This window comes from Saccopteryx bilineata, chromosome 4 (genome assembly GCF_036850765.1).
Source record: "Saccopteryx bilineata isolate mSacBil1 chromosome 4, mSacBil1_pri_phased_curated, whole genome shotgun sequence".
Classification (NCBI taxonomy): domain Eukaryota; kingdom Metazoa; phylum Chordata; class Mammalia; order Chiroptera; family Emballonuridae; genus Saccopteryx; species Saccopteryx bilineata.
The window spans coordinates 251,281,290-251,304,098 of NC_089493.1; the positions used below are offsets into that span (position 1 = coordinate 251,281,290).

Sequence of the window (22,809 nt, forward strand, 5' to 3'; positions counted from 1 at the left end):
ACATTCACTTTAATTTTTTTGTAGAGGATGTTTGCTAGCAAATAAGATCTTCATTTCAACATTGGATAAAAACAGAAAAAGAAATTTCTCTGAATTTATAAAGGAGCCTAACATAAAATATAGTAAAGTTTGAGCATTTTGACTTCATATTTTTAAGTTAGCATATTTTATTTCAGAACATTTCTGGACCCTTTACACAATGTTAAGTTGTAGTTGATCATTATTGTTATAATAATAGGGTCGCTCCTATCTTCTATTATATAAACCACAACCATATCTTGGTCATACATTGTCTTATTATAATAAGTCTGTATTGTATTAATATTTTGTTAGTTTTTTATCTATAAGATACACTAATAGTAAGTATAGAAAATAGCTATTATAAACTCTTCCAAAACAAGACATATTTATCTTGAGTTAATCTTTCTTCCTTTAACAAAGAACTTAATGGGGAGTTTATTAGAAGTATTGAAGTAGAGAAAAAATAATAGAGACAATTTTTAAATTAACAGGCGGCCAGAAACATTTGTCAATGCATAAAACCTATCTTTACTCTATACAGTAGGGTTTGGAAGTGTCCTGAAATATTGAAAATACTTCATTTTTTCACATCCCCATGACAGGTAATTAGCTTACAGGAAATATTTTCTACCTCAATCCCATAAATTTAAATAAAGTGATCCCTAATTTCAAACCCAACTAATGGACTTGCTTTGAGAGTCATTAGGTAACATGAGACCATTTCTGTCTTGGGTTAAGTACTTGCTCTATTTAGAGAAGTACTGTAACTAGCAAATAAGGGACTTGTAAAATTAAAAGCGAGTTAATTAGTGTGTGTTTGTTTTTTCCAGTATACGTATCTTTTCATGTCACAAACAAGTCCCACAGATGAGTAACTTAGTTCAACGATAAATACGTTTTATGTAGTGGAAATGTTATGAGACAGGATTTAAAATTTTTTACTCTGGATGTAAGATACCTCATAATATGTAATTTCTTCTTTTGGGGTCAATCTTTAAAAAATCTTAGTCACTAGAAACCACTACATTTTGACTTCTAATTTAAGGAAATTTATAGATGCTAGGCTAGTCAATTGGATTAAAATAGAAATGGGAGTCTTAAAAGAACTCCCTTTTTAATATTTTGAACTTATTAAGGTTTTAACTGTTGTAGTTAACCTGTTCCTTACTGCTTTGACACCATTCTTGAGTTGCTAATGAGGGGCATTTACTCAGACAGCCTGGTTACAGAAACTTTTAACTTGTTTTGGTGTAGAGGGAAAAGAGCTAACATTCCAGTCTCAGGAATTCTACCTACCCTTCCCTACCAGCCCCTTGTTCAAACATTTCTAAACAGGTGGAATCCATTTATTTTAAATACGTGGTAAACAGTATGGAATCTTGGCTAATGTATGACTGCCTATGTGCTAGATCTTTAAATACATGATTAAAATTTCTTATGACCTCTGTACCTCATTAATACTGATAATTATATTTAATATAAATTGAGTTCTATATGTATCATTATGGAAGAAAATAGGCTCAGGGAAATTAAAACAAATTTCCTAGTATCACACAATTAGTAAATGGTGAGATGAATTAGTAATGATTTAGCTTGTTCATGTTTCTCAGTGAAACAAATAACATATTTGAGGTATCAAGTCAATCAGAGTAACTGCTAGAAATATTTTCTATTGTCCGTGGCTTGATATCTCAGTTGGTTAGAAAGTAGTCTTGATACACCAAGGTTGTGGTATTGTTCCCTGGTCAGAGCACGCACAAGAATCAACCAGCCTGACCAGGTGGTGGCGCAGTGGATAGAGCGTCGGACTGGGATGTTGAGGACCCAGGTTTGAGACCCCGAGGTCACCAGCTTGAGCGCGGGCTCATCTAGTTTGAGCAAGGCTCACCAGCTTGAGCCCAAGGTCGCTGGCTCAAGCAAGGGGGTCACTCGGTCTGCTGTAGCCCCCCTCCCCAATCAAGGCACATATGAGAAATCAATCAATGAACAACTAAGGAGCCTCAATGAAGAACTGATGTTTCTCATCTCTCTCCCTTCCTGTCTGGCATGTGGAAGTCTGTTGGGCAAATGAGTTTGTAAAATTTGTGTTAAGTTTGCTCACTTTTATTGTTAAAAATGGCTCTGGGCAGTGCCAGGTATGGCATCTGTGAAATTGCTAATTACCTTCCTGCTTAGGAAGGGCCATTGTCTTGCTAATGTTTGCTGGAGGAGAGGTTTTATGCCAGAAAAGTTTTTAAAAGAAAGGAGAGGAAGGAGGAATGGAGAAGAAGTCAAGATGGCAGAGGAAGAGAGAGAAGCCAGTTTTGCAGAGTAAGAAGCCATGTTGGCAGAGGTGAGGGGGCTTTTGTGAACAACGCTGAGACTGGTGGGGCCTTTGATTCTAGGAGAAACCAGAGAAGATTCTCCTGGTTGTGGAACTGGAGAATGTGTCAGTAGCTTTGTGAGCTCTGAATGGAAAGGGAAGTGTTTTTCCCTGTTTGCTTGTCAGCCGGAATGAGACTTGAATAAAGGAATGGCCTACCATTTTTTGACTCCACTGTTTCTTTACCATCTGCCCGAATCTAATGGGAACCTGCATCTGTATGGCCACCACGGCAACGGCTGTGACTATTTGCCTTACAAAGTCCCAGGTTCAATTCCCAGTCAGGGCACAGAGAAGAAGTGACTATCTGCTTCTCTACCCCTCCCCCTCTCCCTTCTCTCTTTTTCTCTCTCTCTCTTCTCTTCCTTCAGTCATGGCTCGAAAAGTTCTAGTGAGTTGGCCCTGGGCAATAAGGATGGCTCCATGGCCTTGCCTCAGGCACTAAAATATTGATAGCTCGGTTGCTTGGCAATTAGAGCAGTGGCCCCAGATGGCAGAGCATCACCTGGTGGGGGCTGGCCAGGTGGATCCTGTTCGGGATGCATGCAAGAGTCTGTCTCTCTGCCTCCCCACCTCTCACTTAATAAAAAATAAAAAATAAAGAATCAACCAATGAATGTATAAATAAGTAGAATAATAAGTCAATGTTTCTCTCCCTCTCTAAAATCAATAAATAATTTAAAAAACATTTATGACACTTGTTCTTATTTTTTCAGAGAAAAGTGTATAAATTTAAATATTAATAGTATAACTGATAAGAATTGGCTCCTTAGTAACCTGAAGAATTTTAAAAAGCTATTTATTAAAGGCTATTAAAACATCATTGATATGATTTCAAAGGAAAGTAGAATTTATAGAAGTCTGATTTAATTGCTTCTGTTGTTTTGTATGAGTATATGTTCTCAATCAAATAAAAGTATATCATATAACTATCTGTTTGTTTAAGTGAGAGGAGGGAAGATGGAGAGACAGTCTCCCACATGCACCCTGACCGGAATCCACCTGGCAACCTCTGCTGGGGCTGATACTCAAAAACTGAGCTATCCTCAGCACCCAGGGCTGACTCTTGAACCAATCGAGCCACTGACTGTGGAGAGGGGAAGAGAGAGAGAGGGAGGGGAAGAGAAGCAGATGATCACTTCTCATGTGTATCCTGACCAGGGATTGAACCTTGGATGTCCACATGATATGCAGACACTCTATCCACTATGCCAACTGGCTAGGGCCTATAACTATCTGTTCTTATGATTAAGAGTACAATGTGCAAGTGAAATTTCATATAAAGGTAAATTCATATAAATTGACTGTGATTTTATTTCTTAGGTGTTTCTTCCATAAACATTTCCATTGGATTAAAAAAATAAATTTTCCAGAATTTCTGAAATAAATTTTCAATTTTTGCCCTCTTATAATGCAGATCTGACAGGAGCTCAAGATGGAAGTGTCAGAATGTTTGAATGGGGCCATTCCCAACAGATAACCTGCTTTCGCTCTGGAGGCAATGCAAGAGTTACAAGAATGAGATTTAACTACCAGGGAAATAAGGTAGTATATAAAAATGCAGATGGGAAAATTCTTTGATTATGTTGGTGGTCTATAAATATTACTCTTTGTAGTTTCTGAAAAGAAAAGCTCAGTGAGCTAATGGTAAAGCATTGATCTATATGAATTATTTAAAATTTTTTCTTCAAGGTCTCTTATATGTCTTTGGTTCTTCCTGGAAAGACATGTATAGGTCTCTTAAAAGTCACTTAAATTATGCTTAAGGACTGAATATAGGATCACCTTATATTACACATTTTGATTAAACACCATTTATCCTCTGGAACCTACTCAAAATATGGTCAAGTACTAGGTGGCAAGTAACATCTAGGAACTTATTAGAAATGCAGATTTTTTACTATGTCAGACCTACTGAATTACCATCTGCCTTTTAACCAGATATTCTGATGATATGTACACACAGAGTTTTAAGAAGCACTGCTCCACAATGGTGCATCAACGAACTAGAGCCTAGCCACCGGTTTTGTAAATAAAGTTTTATTGGAACACAGCTACTCCATTGAATATTTGTTTTCTGTGATTACTTTTCCACTGTAACAGCAGAGTTCAAGAGAACAAAGACTTGATAGCTGGCAAGCCTAAAATATTTACTATAGATTTTTTTGTTTTGTTTTTTGGTGGGGGGTTTTTTGTGACAGAGACAGAGACAGATGGGGACAGACAGACAGGAAGGGAGAGAGATGAGAAGCATCAGTTCTTCTTTGCGGCACCTTATTTGTTCATTGATTGCTTTCTCATATGTTCCTTGACTGGGGGACTACAGCAGACCGAGTGACCCTTGCTCAAGCCAGTGACCTTGAGCTCAAGCTGGTGAGCCTTGCTCAAACCAGATGAGCCTATGCTCAAGCTGGCGACGTTGGGGTTTTGAACCTGAGGGTTTTGTGTCCCAGTCCGATGCTCTATCCACTGCGCCACCACCCGGTCAGGCACTATAGGGTCCTTTAAGAAAAAGTTTGCTAACCTTGTTCTATTACATCTTAATGTTTTCACTTCCCATGATTGTACTTTCCTCACTCGGCCTATATCTGCTCCTGATGTCTCACTATTTTTTAGTCTTTTTTTTTCTTTTGAGAGAGAGTGTAAGGGAGAAGAATGAGAAGCATCAGTTTGTAGTTGCGCCACTTTAGTTGTTCATTGATTACTTCTCATGTGCCCTGTGCTTCAGGCCAGAGACCTTGGGATCGTTGACGCGCTCAAGATAGTGATCCCACGCTCAGGCTTGTGAGCTTGTTCTCAAGCCAGATGAACCCGTGCTCAAGCCAGTGACCTTGGGATTGCGAACCTGGGACCTCAGCATCCTAGGTCGACGCTCTATCCACTGTGCCACCACCAGTCAGGCATTTTTTATTTTTCAGTTACAGTTGACATACAATATTAAATTATTTTCAGGTGTACATATATCAGTGATTAATTTTTTTTTTTTTTGTATTTTTCTGAAGCTGGAAACAGGGAGGCAGTCAGACAGACTCCCACATACACCTGACCGGGATCCACCCGACATGCCCACCAGGGGGCGATGCTCTGCCTATCCGGGGCGTTGCTCTGTCGCAACCAGAGCCACTCCAGCGCCTGGGGCAGAGGCCAAGGAGCCATTCCCAGCACCTGGGCCATCTTTTGCTCCAATGGAGCCTCGGCTGCGGGAGGGGAAGAGAGAGACAGAGAGGAAGGAAGGAGAGGGGAAGGGGTGGAGAAGCAAATGGGCGCCTCTCCTGTGTGCCCTGGCCAGGAATCGAACCCGGGACTTCCGCATGCCAGGCCGACGCTCTACCACTGAGCCAACCGGCCAGGGCCTATATCAGTGATTAGACATTACATAACTTACTGAGTGATCATCCTGATGTATCGTGTACCCATTGACACCATACATAGTTATTAAAATATTGACTGCCCTGGCCAGTTGACTCAGTCAGTTAAGAGCATTGTCTTGAAACAACAAGGCTGCCGTTCGATCCCTGGTCAGGGCACATATGGGAAGCAACCAAAGAATGAACGACTGAGCAAAAAAATAAATGAATGCTTCCTTTCCCCATCCCCTCTCTCTTTCTCTGCCTCTCTAAAACTCAATTAAAAAAAAATTAAGCCCTAGCAGGATATCTTGATTGGTTGGAGTGTCATCCTGGAGCATATAAGTTGCCAGTTTGATTCCTCAGTCAGGGCACATGCAAGAGCAGCTCGATGTTCCTGTCTCCCTGCCTCTCTGGGAAAAAAAAACAGAATATTGACTATATTCACTTCACATTCCTCATGGCTATTCTGTAACAGCCAATTTGTACTTCTTAATCCCTTCACCTTTGTCATTCATCCCCCCAGTGCTCCTCCCACCTGGCAGCTGTCGAAATGTTTTCTGTATCTGTGAGTCTTTCTATTCTGCTTCGTTTATTTATTTATTTATTTATTTATTTCTTTATTGAGCTTGTACTTTAAATTTTATTTCTCAGAAAGCTTTCTTGAGGTTTATTTTGAGGTTTTTTTTTTTAATTTAGACAATTAATTTTAACAGGGTAACATTGATCAATAGGTTTCAGGTGAACATTTCTATAGCATTTGAACTGTTAATTATGTTATGTACCCATCACCCAAAGTCCAGTCATTTTCCATCATCTTTTATTTGTCCCTTTTTATACCCTTCCCCCCATCCTCTCCTGACTCCCCATTCACTCAAATCCCCTTCTCCCTCCTCCATGTTCCCTTCCCCTTGGTAACCACTTCACTTTTATTATATCCATGAGTCTCAATTTTATATCCCACCCTTGTGTGAAATCATATAGTTCGTAGCTTTTTTTCTGATTTACTTATTTAACTTAGTATAATGTTCTCAAGGTCTATCCATGCTGTTGTAAATGTCACTATGTCATCATTTCTTATGGTTGAGTAGTATTCCATTGTATGTATATACCCCATCTTCTTTATGCAATCCTCAATCGAGGGACACTTTGGTTGTTTCCATGTCTTGGCCACCATGAACAATGCTGCAGTGAACTTAGGGCTGCATGTGTCTTTACGTACCAATTTTTTTGAGTTTTGGGGTAGATACCCAGTAGAGGGATTGCAGGGTCACATGGTAATTCTATTCCTAATTTTTTGAGGAACCACCATACTTTCTTTCATAATAGTTGTATTAATTTACATTCCCACCAGCAGTGAATGAGGGTTCCTTTTTCTCCACAGCCTCTCCAACACTTGTTATTATCTGTCTTGTTAATAATAGCCAATTGAACAGGTGTAAGGTGGTATCTCATTGTAGTTTTGTTCTGTATTTCTTGAATAACTAGTGAAGATGAGCATCTTTTTATATACCTGCTGGCCATTTGTATGTCCTCTTGGTAGAAGTATCTATTCAGGTCCTCTCCCCATTTTTTAATTAAATTATTTGCTTGTTTGTTGTTGAACTTTGTGAGTTCTTTTTTTTTTTTTTTTTATTCATTTTAGAAAGGAGAGAGAGAGGGAGAGAGAGAGAGAAACAGAGAGAGAGAAGGGGGAGGAGCAGAAAGCATCAACTCCCATATGTGCCTTGACCAGGCAAGCCCAGGGTTTCGAACCGGCGACCTCAGCATTTCCAGGTCGACGCTTTATCCACTGCACCACCACAGGTCAGGCTGTGAGTTCTTTATATATTCTGGATATTAACCCATTATCAGAGCTGTTGTTTACAAATATCTGCCATTTAGTTGGCTGCCTATTTGTTTTGTTGTCAGTTTCTTTTGCTGTGCAGAAGCTTTTTAGTTTGATATAGTCCCATTTATTTATTTCTGCCTTTGCTTCTCTTGCCCTTGGGGTCAAATTCATAAATTGTTCTCTACGGCCAGGGTCTATGAGATTAGTGCGTATGTTTTCTTCTATGTAATTTATAGTTTCAGGTCTTATATTTAGGTCTTTGATCCATTTTGAATTAATTTTTGTGCAGGACAGACTGTAGTCAACTTTCATTCTTTTGCATATGGTTTTCCAGTTTTCCCAGCACCATTTATTGAAGAAACTTTTGTTTCTCCATTGTGTGTTTTTGGCTCCTTTGTTGAAGATGATTTGTCCATATATATGTGGTTTTATTTATGGGCTCTCAATTCTGTTCCATTGGTTTGTATGTTTGTTTTCTGCCAATACCATGCTGTTTTGATACCTCAGCCCTTATCTTTCTAACGCATGGCTCTATACTATAATTTGAAGTGCTCACTAGCACTTTAAAAACTCTTTTAAAGGGGAAATCAGCCCCCTCTTTGTCTTTAGGGCCATGCTTTATTAAAAACACTCACACATCCCTTAGCTAATGGTATATCTTACCTTTCCTTTATCTCTAACCTCCAAATCTTCACTCTTTCTCATGTGATTACTCTGTCATGGTGAGCTCCATCCTTTTTTTGTACCACATTTATCACATAGCTCTGTACCATTTCACAAAAGTCAGTGATAATTTTTCACATAATTATGAAACAAAATTTTGAGAGCATATAATTTAATACCAATTAACATTTCTTGATTTTTTTATTTTTTTTTTTGTATTTTTCTGAAGCTGGAAACGGGGAGAGACAGTCAGACAGACTCCCGCATGCGCTCGACCGGGATCCACCCAGCACGCCCACCAGGGGCAACGCTCTGCCCACCAGGGGGCGATGCTCTGCCGCGACCAGAGCCACTCTAGCGCCTGGGGCAGAGGCCAAGGAGCCATCCCCAGCGCCCAGGCCATCTTGGCTCCAGTGGAGCCTTGGCTGCAGGAGGGGAAGAGAGAGACAGAGAGGAAGGAGGGGGAGGAGGGGGAAAAGCAAATGGGCACTTCTCCTATGTGCCCTGGCCGGGAATTGAACCCGGGTCCCCCGCACGCCAGGCCGACGCTCTACCGCTGAGCCAACTGGCCAGGGCTACATTTCTTGATTTTTAATGGGAAATTAAGGGGACTTACCCTAGAAGCCTTTAGAATTCTGCTATACTATCAGTTGTATGACCCATCAATATTCATTATGTATTCATGCTTTCCCAATTTGGTTATAAATATTATATTACACCTAATTCTATACCTCAGCCCTTATCTTTCTAACGCATCTGTCAAGTTGTCAACAAAGTTATAGAACTAGAAAACATAGTTATATAATTATACTGTAGGTGAGCTCATATTATTGTTCTTTTCAAGAATTCTTCAAGGTTTCTCATTGTATGTAGAAGCCCAAATTCTTTAGCATAGTATTCAAGACCTTCTACAATCTGAATTATTTTACAGATTTAACACTCATTATAACCTTCTGCATAAGCTCCTTAAAAGCACAACAAATTATTCTCCATTACATGCCCAAGTATATATTTTAGACAGGCAGTCATTTTACCTACCATTTATTCACCTTAGCCATGATAGAGTCAAATAACAACCCCTAAGCATGTTAACTCACTTTGTAGGGAAGCCTGATAAGGTAAATGAAACAGATGACCCATACCATATTAATAATGCTGATCAACTTGTCAGTTACAGATAAACATGGGCCCCAGAAGTCACTGAACATTGCCAAAAATACTAAGAGCCTAAATAGGGGCATTAAGCAAAATAGATGACCTGTGAGGAAAAATCTTTCAGATCCAAGAAGATAATACATTATAAAACAAAGCATACTGTTATAAAATATAGTCAGTAGAAGAAAAAAGGAATTTTTGTAAGTTAAAAGTATATGACTTCTCAAAATTGGGTTAGTGGGGCAACTACTCATTCTAAAGGCTGAATAGCAGAATGGCAATAATTGAAAATGCAGTTTGCAATTGAGAAGTACAGATTAGAAAATTATCCCACAATAAAAAATAACCCAAGATATAAAAGACTAGATCTAGGAAAATTTATAAAGGACATTTAAAAGATATTTCAGAAGAAGGCAAATATTAATGGAAGAGAAACATTATATTCAAAGGAATATAAAATACAGATTTTTTTCCAAACCAAAGAAAAACTAGAATTTTAGATAAGGAAGGGCCTGCCTCACTGGTGGTGGCACAGTGGCTAGAGCGTCAATCTGGGATGCTAAGAACCCAGGTTCAAAACCCTGAGGCTGCCGGCTTGAGCCTGGGCTCATCCAGCTTGAGCGCAGGTTCACCTGCTTGAGTGCGGGATCACTATGATTCCAAAGTTGCCGGCTTGAGCCTAAAGGTTGCTGGACTGAAGCCCAAGGTCACAGGACTGAGCCTAAGGTCGCCTGCTTGAGCAAGGAAGGTTCACTGGCTCAGTTTGAGCCCCCCAGTCAAGAAATATATGAGAAACTAGCAAATGAACAACTGAAGTGATGCAAGTATGAGTTGATGCTTCTCATCTCTCTCCCTTCTTGTCTGTCTCTCTCCTCTCTGTCTTAAAAAAAAAGTTAATGAAAGGAAAGGCCTACCAAATTCTACAACTATTGAGAAACAACACTTGCTTAGACACATCCTGATTATTTAATTTTCGTTTTATTTTTAATTCAAGGATAAAGAGAACTTTTAAGAAGGAGTAGGGGTAATAGTGGTCACTTAGAACCTCTCCACCACCCTTTCTAAAGTTAATGGCATTGGCCCACTCCAAAACAGGATACAAATAGACAGTAGAACAGTATTTACAGAATTCTGATGTACAAGGAATGAGAACTGTGAGTCAGTTCTTATCCAAACTGCTCTTCAAATTTGATGGCAAAATGAACACATTTATAAATATGCAGCAACTTAACACATTTCCATTTACCCTTTCTGAAAATATACCTAGATCTAATAGAAAAAAATGTAGGATGAATCATTGTTTTCAACACCAGATATTTTTAGCTCCACAAAAGAGTTAACCACTGTGATGTTGTATGAAGATTATAGACTGAATGATCATAGTCAAATTTGCTTATGCTCAAGGTGATTTCTGCCTTAGTGGTCCCCAAAATAATTCAATTTTCACTGGTCCCCAAGTGTAAAAGGTTGAAAAACCACTGGGATAAAACACAAAAAGGACAGACTGTGGAAAAATCTCTATAACAAACACAGTAAACAGTGTATTAATATTCCTCATATTAGCCCTATCAATCAGAATTTTTAGAAGAAAACTTAATAGATGAAGGATATGAACAATAAATTTATTAAGTTCTGCATAGTTAGTAACTCTTACTAATAATTGAATAAAATGAGCCTGTGCTTGTTTCAGCAGCATATATACTAAAATTGGAATGAATAAAATGAGACCTTTTTTTCCTGTAAGTCAACAAATATTTAAAATTTTAGTAGTATGCAGTATGGAATCATGTACAAAAGTGGGATTGTAAATTGATATTTTAGGATTTAATTTTGTCTTCACCTGCCAATTTTAAATGATGCCCTTTGACAAAGCTTTCCCATTTTTAGATATCCTACATAAGTACTCAAAAGTATATATGCACAAGAATGTTCAAAGCAGCACTTTTTATAGTAGGGAAAATTGGAAACCATCTATCTATAATGGAAAAATTTCAAAAAGTTATAATACAGCTATATACTATAATACCACACAGCACAGAAATGAAATAGATTTATAATTATCAATGTGGAAATACGGCTTTAAGTCAAAATGAAATTATGGAACTGTGTATTTATTATGATCCTAATTTTTTTAAAAAAACTTACGTATGTGTGAATGTTTGAATATTCATAGAATAAATCTCTAACCTGTCAAATTGTTAATGATTGTTAGATCTGGAAATGGAAGCAGGAAAGTGTCCAAAGTAGACATTGTTTTATTTTATACACTTTATATAAGTATGCATACTTTTTATAATTTAAGAAAAAAAGCTGTAAGCAGTCTGACTCATCCTTCAAGATCTGTACATATAATCCTTTACTGGATTATTTGACATCTTTCTAGTCAAATTGCCCTGAGTGCCCATAGTGGAATTCTTTTATTGTGATAATCTTTGTTTCATTTTACTCTCTACTGTTTTCCTTATTATATATTTTGGAAGTTCTCATTTTGTCTTTTTTTAAAATGAACAATTTTCTATCTTACACATGCTAAAACTTTGTCACATAGCTTAATGTATAAGTTCAGTATTGTATTTTTTGGAGTACTTAATAGAGAACATGCAGACTGCTGTTGATTAGTATGATAAAATGGGTGTCTGATGCTTTCTTTTTCTTTATGACTACCCTTGAAATTTTTTAAACAGCTAAATGTTTTTCTACATGCATAAGTGAAATGAAAAATCAAAAAATTCACTAATCAAATATTTAAGCGTTGAAATACAGGATTCACAGTAAGGGTAAGGGTAAATGTGCTTTTGTATTTGTACTAAACATTTAAATATTTATTTTCTAAGTTTGGAATAGTTGATGCTGATGGATACTTAAGTTTGTATCAAACAAATTGGAAATGTTGTCCTATTACTGGAAGCATACCTAAGCCATATCTGGTAAGCCAAGAATTCCTAACTTTAAAATTTTATACATTTTTATTTTAAAAACACCAAGAATGTATATTGAGGCAAGAAATATTAAAGCCAAAAAAAAACTATCTAGTCCTATATATTATGTGAAATTTACTCTGTGAGAAATAAAAGTTTATGGTAACTTGTAAAATTAACCTGTTAGAACCACATGGTACCTCCCTCCAGAGACCAATGCAACTTATGGGTCGCTCAGCCCTTTTCCAGCCTCACTAGCTGCGCTGGGTATTACACTTAAAAAGAATGATCAACAGAACGGTGCAGCTGGTTGCTCTCTGCAGTTATCCGTCATGAACAAAGAAGAAAGCATGTTCTATAGCTGGTACTATTATTAATTTACCTATCTCTTAAAAAAAATTGATACATTTCTATTCAGTACCACACAGGCTTAGTAATCTTCTATAGCTTCACAGAGCACTGAATTTATATATAACTTATTCTGTAGATTCTGGTAATTCACTCAAGGTTAAATGCTGGAATATACTACTAATCTAAGTGAAAGCGGGGGGGGGGGGGTGCGTTGATGAGGTACCTTGAACGAATATTTATTTTTCCTCGTATTTTTATTAAGCCAACAGGTTTCAGTACAAGTTTGTGTTCCCTAAGGGACTGTCCGTGTTTTTTAATTTCTAAAGAGATGAATTGGATTAAAATGTACATTGACTTTGGGAGAGTAATATAGATTTTTTTTGTTTTAAGGACATCATCTACCCAGTTCCAGTAGTGATTAGGGTGGGGCGGGGGATCTAAGAATAGGGAAGTGATTCAGAGGAAAAAAAAATCTTTACTTGATGATTCTGACATACTTTAGAAAGTCATTTTTTATTGAAGAGAAACATCTGAATAAACTTGGAAGCCTTTATAATAATGGGCTAAAACTTCATAATATTTTGAGGTAGTGTTCGATGGAATATTGAAACACATTGTAAATTTTTAAATTTTGTTAACTTTTATGAATATGTTTTTATTTACATATATGAAAAATTATTTAAGAGTGTATGTATTTCTGAAAATAAATCATTTTGCCTGAGAATCTAGAATCCTAGTTTCTGTCTTCAAAGACAAAAATTTTCATAGATATTCCAAGGGAAATACTTGAGTTTAGCCTTCTTTTGTTCGCCTTTGAACTTTTGGTTGAACAAAAAGCAAAGGACCTCATAAAGGTTCATGACATATGCAGCTTATTTAAATGTTTCAGGAAGAGAGAGAGAGAGAGAGAGAGTGTGTGTGTGTGTGTGTGCACGTGCGCAGTGTATGAAAGAAGGAGAGGCAAAGCAAATGTGTGAAATTTTAAAAATTGGAGAATCTGGGTAAAGGTTATAGGAATGTTCAATGTTATTTCTGAAGTTTTTCTAAAGTTCAGGGGGAAAAAAAACAGTTAAAGTAAGACACAGATGACATGATCACTTTTTGATTAATGCTTCTACCTGGTTATAATATTAATAGCATTAACATTTGTTGTTGTTTCTAAACATTACAGACCTGGCAGTGTCATAACAAAACAGCCAATGATTTTGTCTTTGTTAGTTCCTCCTCTCTAATAGCTACAGCTGGTCTTTCAACTGACAGTAGGTAAGAGACTACAACTGAAATTGAAGTGTATATACGTATAACTGAGCTTTGTGACTAAATGCTTTATATATTTATGCTTTAAGAATATTTTAATAACCATGCCTTTAAATATTTTTATTATAAAATTGTTTTGGGGGGCACTTTTAGTGTTCTAATTGTAAATTTAAGGATATTCTTGTACCATTAAAAACAAAATCCAGGTAGAACAGGGTAAAGGGAGTCAGATATTGTACCTGGTGATGGAAGGAGACTTCCCTGTGGGTGGTAAACACTCAATGTAATATATAGATGATGTATTATAGAACTGTACACTTCAAACCTATATATAATTTTAATAAGCAGTGTCATCCCAATAAATTTAATAAAATTCAAAATTTTTTGGAAAAAGATTTATTCCTTTTATATTTTTAATATTCTAATGTTAAGAGTTTAGTGTAGGAAATAAGGTTTGATTGTTGATGGAATTAATTTTCTTCCATATTACTCCCTAAGTGTTAAGAGAAAAAGGAACTTAATTATTGGCCATGCTAGTTAATTCTGCCTGTGGCTTTATTAGATAGGTCAGCAATTTTCAACCTTTTTAATCTCATGGCACACAAATTCATTAGTAAATTCTGCAGCACACCAAAAAAATCTATTTTTTGCCGATCTGACAAAAATAAGGTATAATTTATTGATATAAAAATTATAGTAATAGTAATTACCCTTTTTGCTTCAAAATAATTTTTTAAAAATTTATTGTTTTGACTTGGTTCACCAAACTATACATTTTTCAAGTGTACAACTCAATATAACACCATGTACACCCTGCATCACGCCCCCTGCTCACCCTAAGCAAAGCCTCTTCTGCCCACTCCCCCCTCAGTTACCCTTCTCGCTACCGCTATTCCTCCTTTCCCTCTGGCTGTTGCCACTGTTGTCTGTATTGTGACCGGTGGTAGCATAGTGGACAAAGTGATTTTTTAAAAAGTCAGGTGCCTATATTTGTATATCAGGATCTCTGGTACAAAGAGTTAACAAATCATATGCAACCTTATTGTGCATTGGGACCAGTAAGATGCAGCTCTATTATATGACCTACATATTTATGGCTCAAGACAGGGCATTCACACTTATAGCTGTTGTTGTGCTGGCTCTTGTCTTTTTAATTTTTTTAATTTAACAATCTAAGGGAGAAGAGATATGTGTCCCTGACTAGTTAGGTATTACATGTTTTAAAGATTCTTGCAGCACACCAAATGAAATCACTGTTTCACAAAATTAAACTCAGAAAGACTTGTTAGTTATACAATGACTAGTAAGGGGTAGCCCATCACCATCACCTCAAAAATCTTAAATATGCAAGAAAATGTCTTCTGCCTCCTTCTCCATATTCCTACTTTTGACTTCCCTCATACAGCTGAGTTGAGAGATCAAGGCCAGCTGAGGTTCCTGTATTAATTTCTGTATTTTGTAATGATCTTTTAAGGCCTTACTTTTCCCCTAGAAATGGGACTGTAGGAATGTGGAGTTTTCAGTCCCATCTTCCATAGAGATTCTTACATACATTGATGCTTCCTTTGCAACTCAGGGAAAAGAATAAAAGCTGCTCTTGTTCATAGTAGAAATATGTTTTCCTCACACACCAAAAAATTCAGTGTGTCCTGCTATATGTGTATGGCAATCTGTTAGAGAATCAATGAATATAAAAGGTAGCTTTCATATTCACACTTCATATAGTATTATTTGTAAATACGTGTTAATCTTAAATTGTTCAATTTTATGAGCTAGTAATTTTTAAATTGTTTCAAATGAATGATACATAAATACAGTAGTTACTTGTATTGGGTGTTTTTATAAATTTAAGAACTTTCTGTAAGAGCAAGGTTCAAATTTTAAGTGACTATATGAAACATAATTTTTATTCTGTTAACTTTGTGTCATTCAAGAGTAATCTTTTTTTTTTTCCAGAAATGTATGTTTGTGGGATACTCTTGTAGCACCTGCCAATAGTTTAGTTCATGGTAAGTTTTGAAAGCATTTTATAAATTTTTAAAGTCAAGAAATTCATAAAATAAAAATTTTTTTTAAATGAATGTTTTTTAAATGACATTTATTAGTCCATGAACTTTATTTGGCCCATTGTGGCACAGTTTGGAAGCAGGAAAATGCAATCTGCATTAACTCTTCGCTATACCTGTGGAAGGACAGTAGAACATAGATAATAAAACTCATTTGTCTTCACTTTGGGTCTGATATAAGTCATCATTCAGAACATCAGTTATTGCATAATATGTATTATGTCCCCACTAGCCACTCCCATTTAACTAAAATTGTACCGGGGTCCTAACTAATGCAGTTAGACAAAAGGAAATAAAAGGTATACAGGTTGGAAAGTAGATACAAAAATGTCTTTATTCAGAGGTTGAAATGATTATATTTATAGAAAATTCCTAATAATATACAAAAAACACTTCCTGGAACTAATGTGCAAGTATACAGAGTCACAGGATAGATGATCAATATACTAAAGTCAGCTGCTTTCCTATATACCCGCAATGAACAATTGGAATTTGAAATTTAAAAAATAGTACCATTTATAATAGCACCCAAAATAGTGCAATTTTGAGGCATAAATCTAACAGTATATATATAGCATCAGTTGGGCGGAAATGCATAAAGCATAAAAGAAATCAAAGGTCTAAGTAAATGGTCAGATATTCCACATCTATAGATTGAAAGACTTGATATTAAGTAGTCAGTTTCTTCCAACTTCATAGATTCAGTGCAATCCTAATCAAAATCGTAGCAAGCCATTTTTCAGATATTAACAAATTGGTGAGAAGCAACAGATCTAGAATACTGAAGTAAAACAAACTTGGGGGATTCACACTACTTGATTTCAGGATGCAGACATACCTCAGCAAAATTGTGGATCAGTGTTAGACCACCGCAATGAAGCAAATATTATAGTACAGGCATACATCATTTTATTACAGTTCACTGTATTGTGCTTCACAGATACCGCATTTTTTACAAATTGAAGGCAAGATCCTATACTAGCACAAAGACACTACTCACTTTTTTGCAATACTCGCTTTATTGTAGTGATCTGGAACTGAACTGCAGTATCTCTGAGGTACGCCTGTAAAGCAAGTCACACAAAGTTTCTGGTTTCCCATTACCTATGATAATTATGTTAATGCTATAGTGTAGTCTCTTTACTAACAATTGCTCTGTGGCATGTGATGCTGTCTGATAGCATTTTATCCACAGTAGAACTTCTTTCAAAATTGGAGTCATTCCTCTTAAATCCTGCGTCTGCTTTGTCAATTAGGTTTATGTAATATAAATCTTTTGTATTTCATCTGTCTTCACAGCATTTTTACCAGGAGTATATTTCATCTCAGAGACAACTTTCTTTGCTCATCCATAAGAAGAAAACTCCTCATTTGTTCAAGTTTTATCATGATTGTACAGCAAGTCAGTCACATCTCCAGGCTCCACTCTTAATTCTGGTTCTCTTGTTATTTCCACCACATCTTCAGTTACTTTCTCTACTGAACTCTTGAACCCTGCAAGGTCTTCCAAAAGAGTTACAATCAGTGTCTTCCAAACTCCTGTTAATGTTGTGAGATATATATTATATATGTTTATATGTTATTATATATGTTATATAACATATATATACATATATATTTTTGGGGGGGTTTTTTTAAGCAAAGGAGGGACCGATAGAGAGAGATGGGAGGCATCAGCTTATAGTTGCTACACCTTAGTTGTTCATTGATTGTTTTCTCAGATGTGCCTTGACCTGGAAGGCTCCACCTGAGCGTATGACCCCATGATCATAGCCAGCAACCTTGGGGTTTTGAACCTGGGTCCTCAGCATCCTAGCTGACGCTCTATCCACTACTCCACTGCCTGGTCAGACAATGTTGCTACTTCAACCTTTTCCTATGAATCACAAATATTCTTAATGGCGTCTAGAATGGTGACTCCTTTCCAGAAGGTTTTCAATTTACTTGGCCCAGATTCATCAGAGGAGTCACTATCTATGACATCTATAGCCTTCATAAACGTATTTCTTAAATAAGACTTGAAAGTCAAAATTACTTCTTGATCCATGGGGTGCAGAATGGATATTGTGTTAGTAGTCCTGAAAATAATAATCTTATAAGTCTCCATCAGAGCTTTTGGGTGACCACATGCATTGTCATTGAGCAGTAATACATAATTTGAAACAAATCTTTTTTTTCTGTGTAGTAGTTCTCAACAGTTGACTTAAAAGAGTCAGTAAATCATGTTGTAAACATATGCTGTCATCCAGGCTTTGTTGTTCGTTTTATAGAACATAGGCAGTCAATTTAGCATAATTATTAAGGGCTCTAGAATTTTTAGAATGGTAAGTGAGCATTAGCTTCAACTTAAAGTTACCATTTGCATTACCTCCGCACCCAACAAAGAGAGTCACCCTGTTCTTTAAACCTTTGAAGCTAGTCATTGACTTCTTTCTAGTTCTGAAAGGCCTAGATGGCATCTTCTTCCCATTTAAAGCTGTTTTGTCTACATTGAAACTCTGTCATTTAGTGTAAGCATGTTTCTTAATGATGTTTAGCTAGATCTTCTGGATAACTTGCTACAGTTCCTCCATCAGCACTTGCTGCTTCACTTTGCACTTTTAAGTTATGGAGACATTCTTTCCCTAAAACTCACTAACCTCTGCTAACTTCCAACTTTTCTTCTGTAGCTTCCTTACCTCTCTTGGCCTTTATAGAATTGAAAAGAGTTAGAGCCTTGCTCTGTATTAGTCTTTGCCCTAAGGAAACATTGTGGCCTAGTTGGCTAAGTTACTTAGAAGCTGTTAGATTTGGGCCCTTTGTTAATTAAATAGACCCAAAGAAGCATTTGGTGTAGGGCTTATTTTGCCCTTCTAGTGAGATAAAACCCTTCTGAGTATCTGTCCTGTGCCTGGTTAATTATGAGGTTTTCCACTATGACTAGTGGGAACAGGACCCAGATCAGTTTGGTTCCCTCCGTTGTGACTTGGCTGGAAAACACTGGGCAAGTTGTATGGCTCACCAGTTTGTTTTGCGTCTCTTAGAGATCATTCTAACTTGCCTGATGTCCAATGCCTCAAACCATTGTTTCCTATACTCACTGATTTTTTTTTTTTCAGGTAGAAGGGCAAATCTGTTCTAACATTCTACCTTGGCCAAAAGCCAGAAGTCTGTTTCTTATACTACTAAATGGTTTTTACTTTTTTTTTTTAACTTTCAGCTTTTATGTGCCATGATAGTGGAGCCACTGTTTTAGCATATGCTCCAAAACATCAGCTACTAATATCATGTGGAAGAAAAGGTTTTACATATGTATTTGACCTTCAACAACGAAAACAGAGGCAGCTTTTCCAGAGCCATGATTCTCCTGTTAAAGCCATTGCTATTGATCCAACCGAAGAGTACTTTGTTACAGGATCTGCAGAAGGCAACATAAAGGTAATATAGCAGTGCCACAATATCAATGAAATGAAAAGAAGTCTTCAGAAACCTTAGATTTTCTGTAGTCAGCCTTGTCAATTGCTATTTAATAAATCTTTTAATAAATGAAATAACTTGAAAATTGTCTTTTTAAATTGTTTATCAAATATGCTTAATGTATGCAAAAGAACTAGCTTTTCCATGGTTATAAACATATTTTGGACATTAGAATTAGTCTTGACAACATATTAAGAGTTACTGAATTCAGCCCTGGCCGGTTGGCTCAGCGGTAGAGCGTCGGCCTAGCGTGCGGAGGACCCGGGTTCGATTCCCGGCCAGGGCACATAGGAGAAGCGCCCATTTGCTTCTCCACCCCTCCGCCGCGCTTTCCTCTCTGTCTCTCTCTTCCCCTCCCGCAGCCGAGGCTCCATTGGAGGAAAGATGGCCCGGGCGCTGGGGATGGCTCTGTGGCCTCTGCCCCAGGCGCTAGAGTGGCTCTGGTCGCAATATGGCGACGCCCAGGATGGGCAGAGCATCGCCCCCTGGGGGGCAGAGCACCGCCCCTGGTGGGCGTGCCGGGTGGATCCCGGTCGGGCGCATGCGGGAGTCTGTCTGACTGTCTCTCCTTGTTTCCAGCTTCAGAAAAATGAAAAGAAAAAAAAAAAAAGAGTTACTGAATTCAATTTCAGGTGCCATGAAATATACTGACATATATATGTTCTTATCCCACTGTTGTTGTTTTTTTAATTTATGTCATTGGCATACAGCCATTCAGTGCCTGAATCAAGAATTCTGAATGTGCCTGGATAAACCCTGCCAATGCCAATAACAGTTCTTCTTAACTAAGAAATAGGAAATCTTGACTGTAGTCCCTATAATATTGGAAGTTTTTATAGTATTATATACACTTAATATCCTTGTACCTAAGTTTTCTCATCTCCAATGCAGGGTTTTAAATATTTTTCTTTCTTACTAAATGGATTTTAAAGAATATAATAATATCAAGTGAGTTAGAAAATTGCAACACCCTATACAGAGTCAACCTGTTTTTCTCCATCTTTGTTTTAGAAATTCCTTATTTGCACATTGACAAACATAAATATTACATTTGGAATTTTTAGGTAATCATCAACCCCACTTTTTATTCTGTTCTTAATGTCTTTCAGATTTGGAGTCTCTCCACCTTTAGTCTTCTTCACACTTTTATCAGTGAACATGCTCGGCAATCCATTTTCAGAAATATTGGAACCGGAGTGATGCAAATTGAGACAGGGCCAGCAAATCACATTTTTTCATGTGGAGCTGATGGAACAATGAAAATGAGAATATTGCCAGATCAGTTTAGCCCATTAAATGAAGTGTTGAAAAATGATGTGAAATTTATGCTGTAACATTTTGACAATAAGATGTATAATTTATTACCTATTCCATAGAAGTGGCCATCACGTGTAATGTACATTGATTATTCTATATGCCACAAATAAGCTAATGCTTTTTTGTTTTCATATTTATTTTGTGGAGCTTTGCCCTTGATGCACTGATGCCTTAAATATTAACAAGGTCATTCAGAATTAGACTATATTGCCCAAAGTAGAATGTATAAGTAATGCTATATTACATAGTTATAGTATGTTATAGTGACTATGTCATAGTGTCAGAGAAGAGTTTTATTTTCTTATGAGTGATAAACCCTTCTGCAGGTGTCTCTGCATGAGTTTCTTTCACGATGAAAATACCATTTATGTAAAGGCAGTTGCGCATCTATCATCACTTAATTCACCACTCTCAGTTCCTACTTCAGACTTGTACATCTCAAACTCTTCTTCTCTTACCTAATGAGAAATTGATATTTGGGTAAGAATTAAAATACTGAACATCTCCATTAAAACTGTACTTGGGATTCAGTGATAAATGAGCCAAATGGCTCATCATGTAAATTTTCAGTTTCCCTCCTGGAGCCCAAGTCTGTGTATGTATATATGTGTGGTTGGGTGTGTATATATGTAATATATCTTACTCGTTTTATTTGAAATTAACTTTGTATATATATGAGAAAACTACAAGTCTTTTCATGTGTTTTTGTGCCATAATAACTACTGCCACAAGAGTAACAACTTTTTTTGCAGCTGAGTTTTTTTAATGTTCTTATTTTTTAATTCCCATCTTAATTTTCACATAAATTCCAGGAAGACTTCCAAGATTATTATTTTAAAGATTATATTGAGTCAAATAAGTGTTAGCAGGCAATAACAATTTTGTGTTGGCGTATATGAGACACTTAAAAGTAAGTTTATAAATTTGTGAAAGGATTTTTTTGAGCATCAAACATTTTACTTAAATTTTATTTTATTTTTTAGGTGCTTTTAGTCTTAAAGTTCTGAAAACCATATAGCAATGTTTTTAAAAACAAATGTAAAATACCTGCCAGATCTACAATTAAAAGAAAATAACTGAACCTTATATTTTATTATTTTTTTGCCAAAATATATTATTTTATTATAAAATATGACCAAAATATTAAAAATGCACAGTGCTTTAAACTTAAATACGCTAACCTTATTTCTCTCTGTTTTGCTATATCTTTACTGATTCTGAATTATAGAAAACTTGATAAATACTTGATTTTAACCAAGGAGAGAGGCAGATGGAACTAAGTGTTTAAAAGACAATATATACCATTTAGCTTAAATATATTTTGTTTATAGGAACTATAAGAACATTTTTATGTAACAAAATATGGACAACTATTATCTTGGAAATTAAAGAGTTAAATAAAGCAAAGAAATGAAGGGCTGGTAAAATGAATTTTGTAACATCCTCAGGATACTTTTATCTTTAAAGTATATTGTTAAAGATTTTGTAAATTGTATTCATAATCTTAAGTGTGTTGAGCAAGTTGCAGTGAAAACCCTGTTATTATATAGAGAGTTTATGTGCACAGAATAACCTGTACCTACAAATTATGCAATAACAACATGTGACTGTTGCCATGGAGAAATCTGTGACAGCATTGCAAACAATAGCATTGTTTGATGTAGTTAAGCTTAAGTTATTTTCAGTAATTTCTTCACAAATCAAGATTCAAAGGCTTTCAACACTTTTTATGAGATAGAAAATTTATAATTATGCTTATTAGAAAAAGGCATTGTGGATGAATAATTATGCATTTTATTTGAGGGTTTATATGAATAATAAATTATGTAAGCCCATATGTAATTACATCCAGAGTCATAATATTTTAAATAAATAATCATTCAGTGACTTCTTTTAGCATGCTATTGTTTTAAGTGATATTTATGCCACTTTAACTTAAAGTATATGTCACATTTTAAAATGGAGAATTTCTGTATTTGAATGTGGTTAATATAGGAATGATTAATTTTCCCAATACCTTGTTCTTCCTTCTCTGCATCCTATTTTTTTTTTAAGTGAGAGGCTG

At 36.2% G+C, this 22,809-nt stretch overlaps 1 protein-coding gene across 1 annotated transcript in view; it reads left to right on the forward strand.

Annotated features, from left to right (window-relative positions):
• The window catches only part of DMXL1 (Dmx like 1), a 157,501-nt gene extending 135,004 nt beyond the window's left edge, over window positions 1-22,497 (forward strand). The window contains 6 exon segments of the mRNA XM_066274147.1: window positions 3,801-3,928; window positions 12,214-12,306; window positions 13,820-13,911; window positions 15,862-15,914; window positions 19,171-19,388; window positions 20,537-22,497. Coding sequence (XP_066130244.1) covers window positions 3,801-3,928; window positions 12,214-12,306; window positions 13,820-13,911; window positions 15,862-15,914; window positions 19,171-19,388; window positions 20,537-20,761 — 809 coding nt within the window. The 3' untranslated portion in view covers window positions 20,762-22,497.
• Window positions 22,498-22,809: the final 312 nt, after the last annotated feature.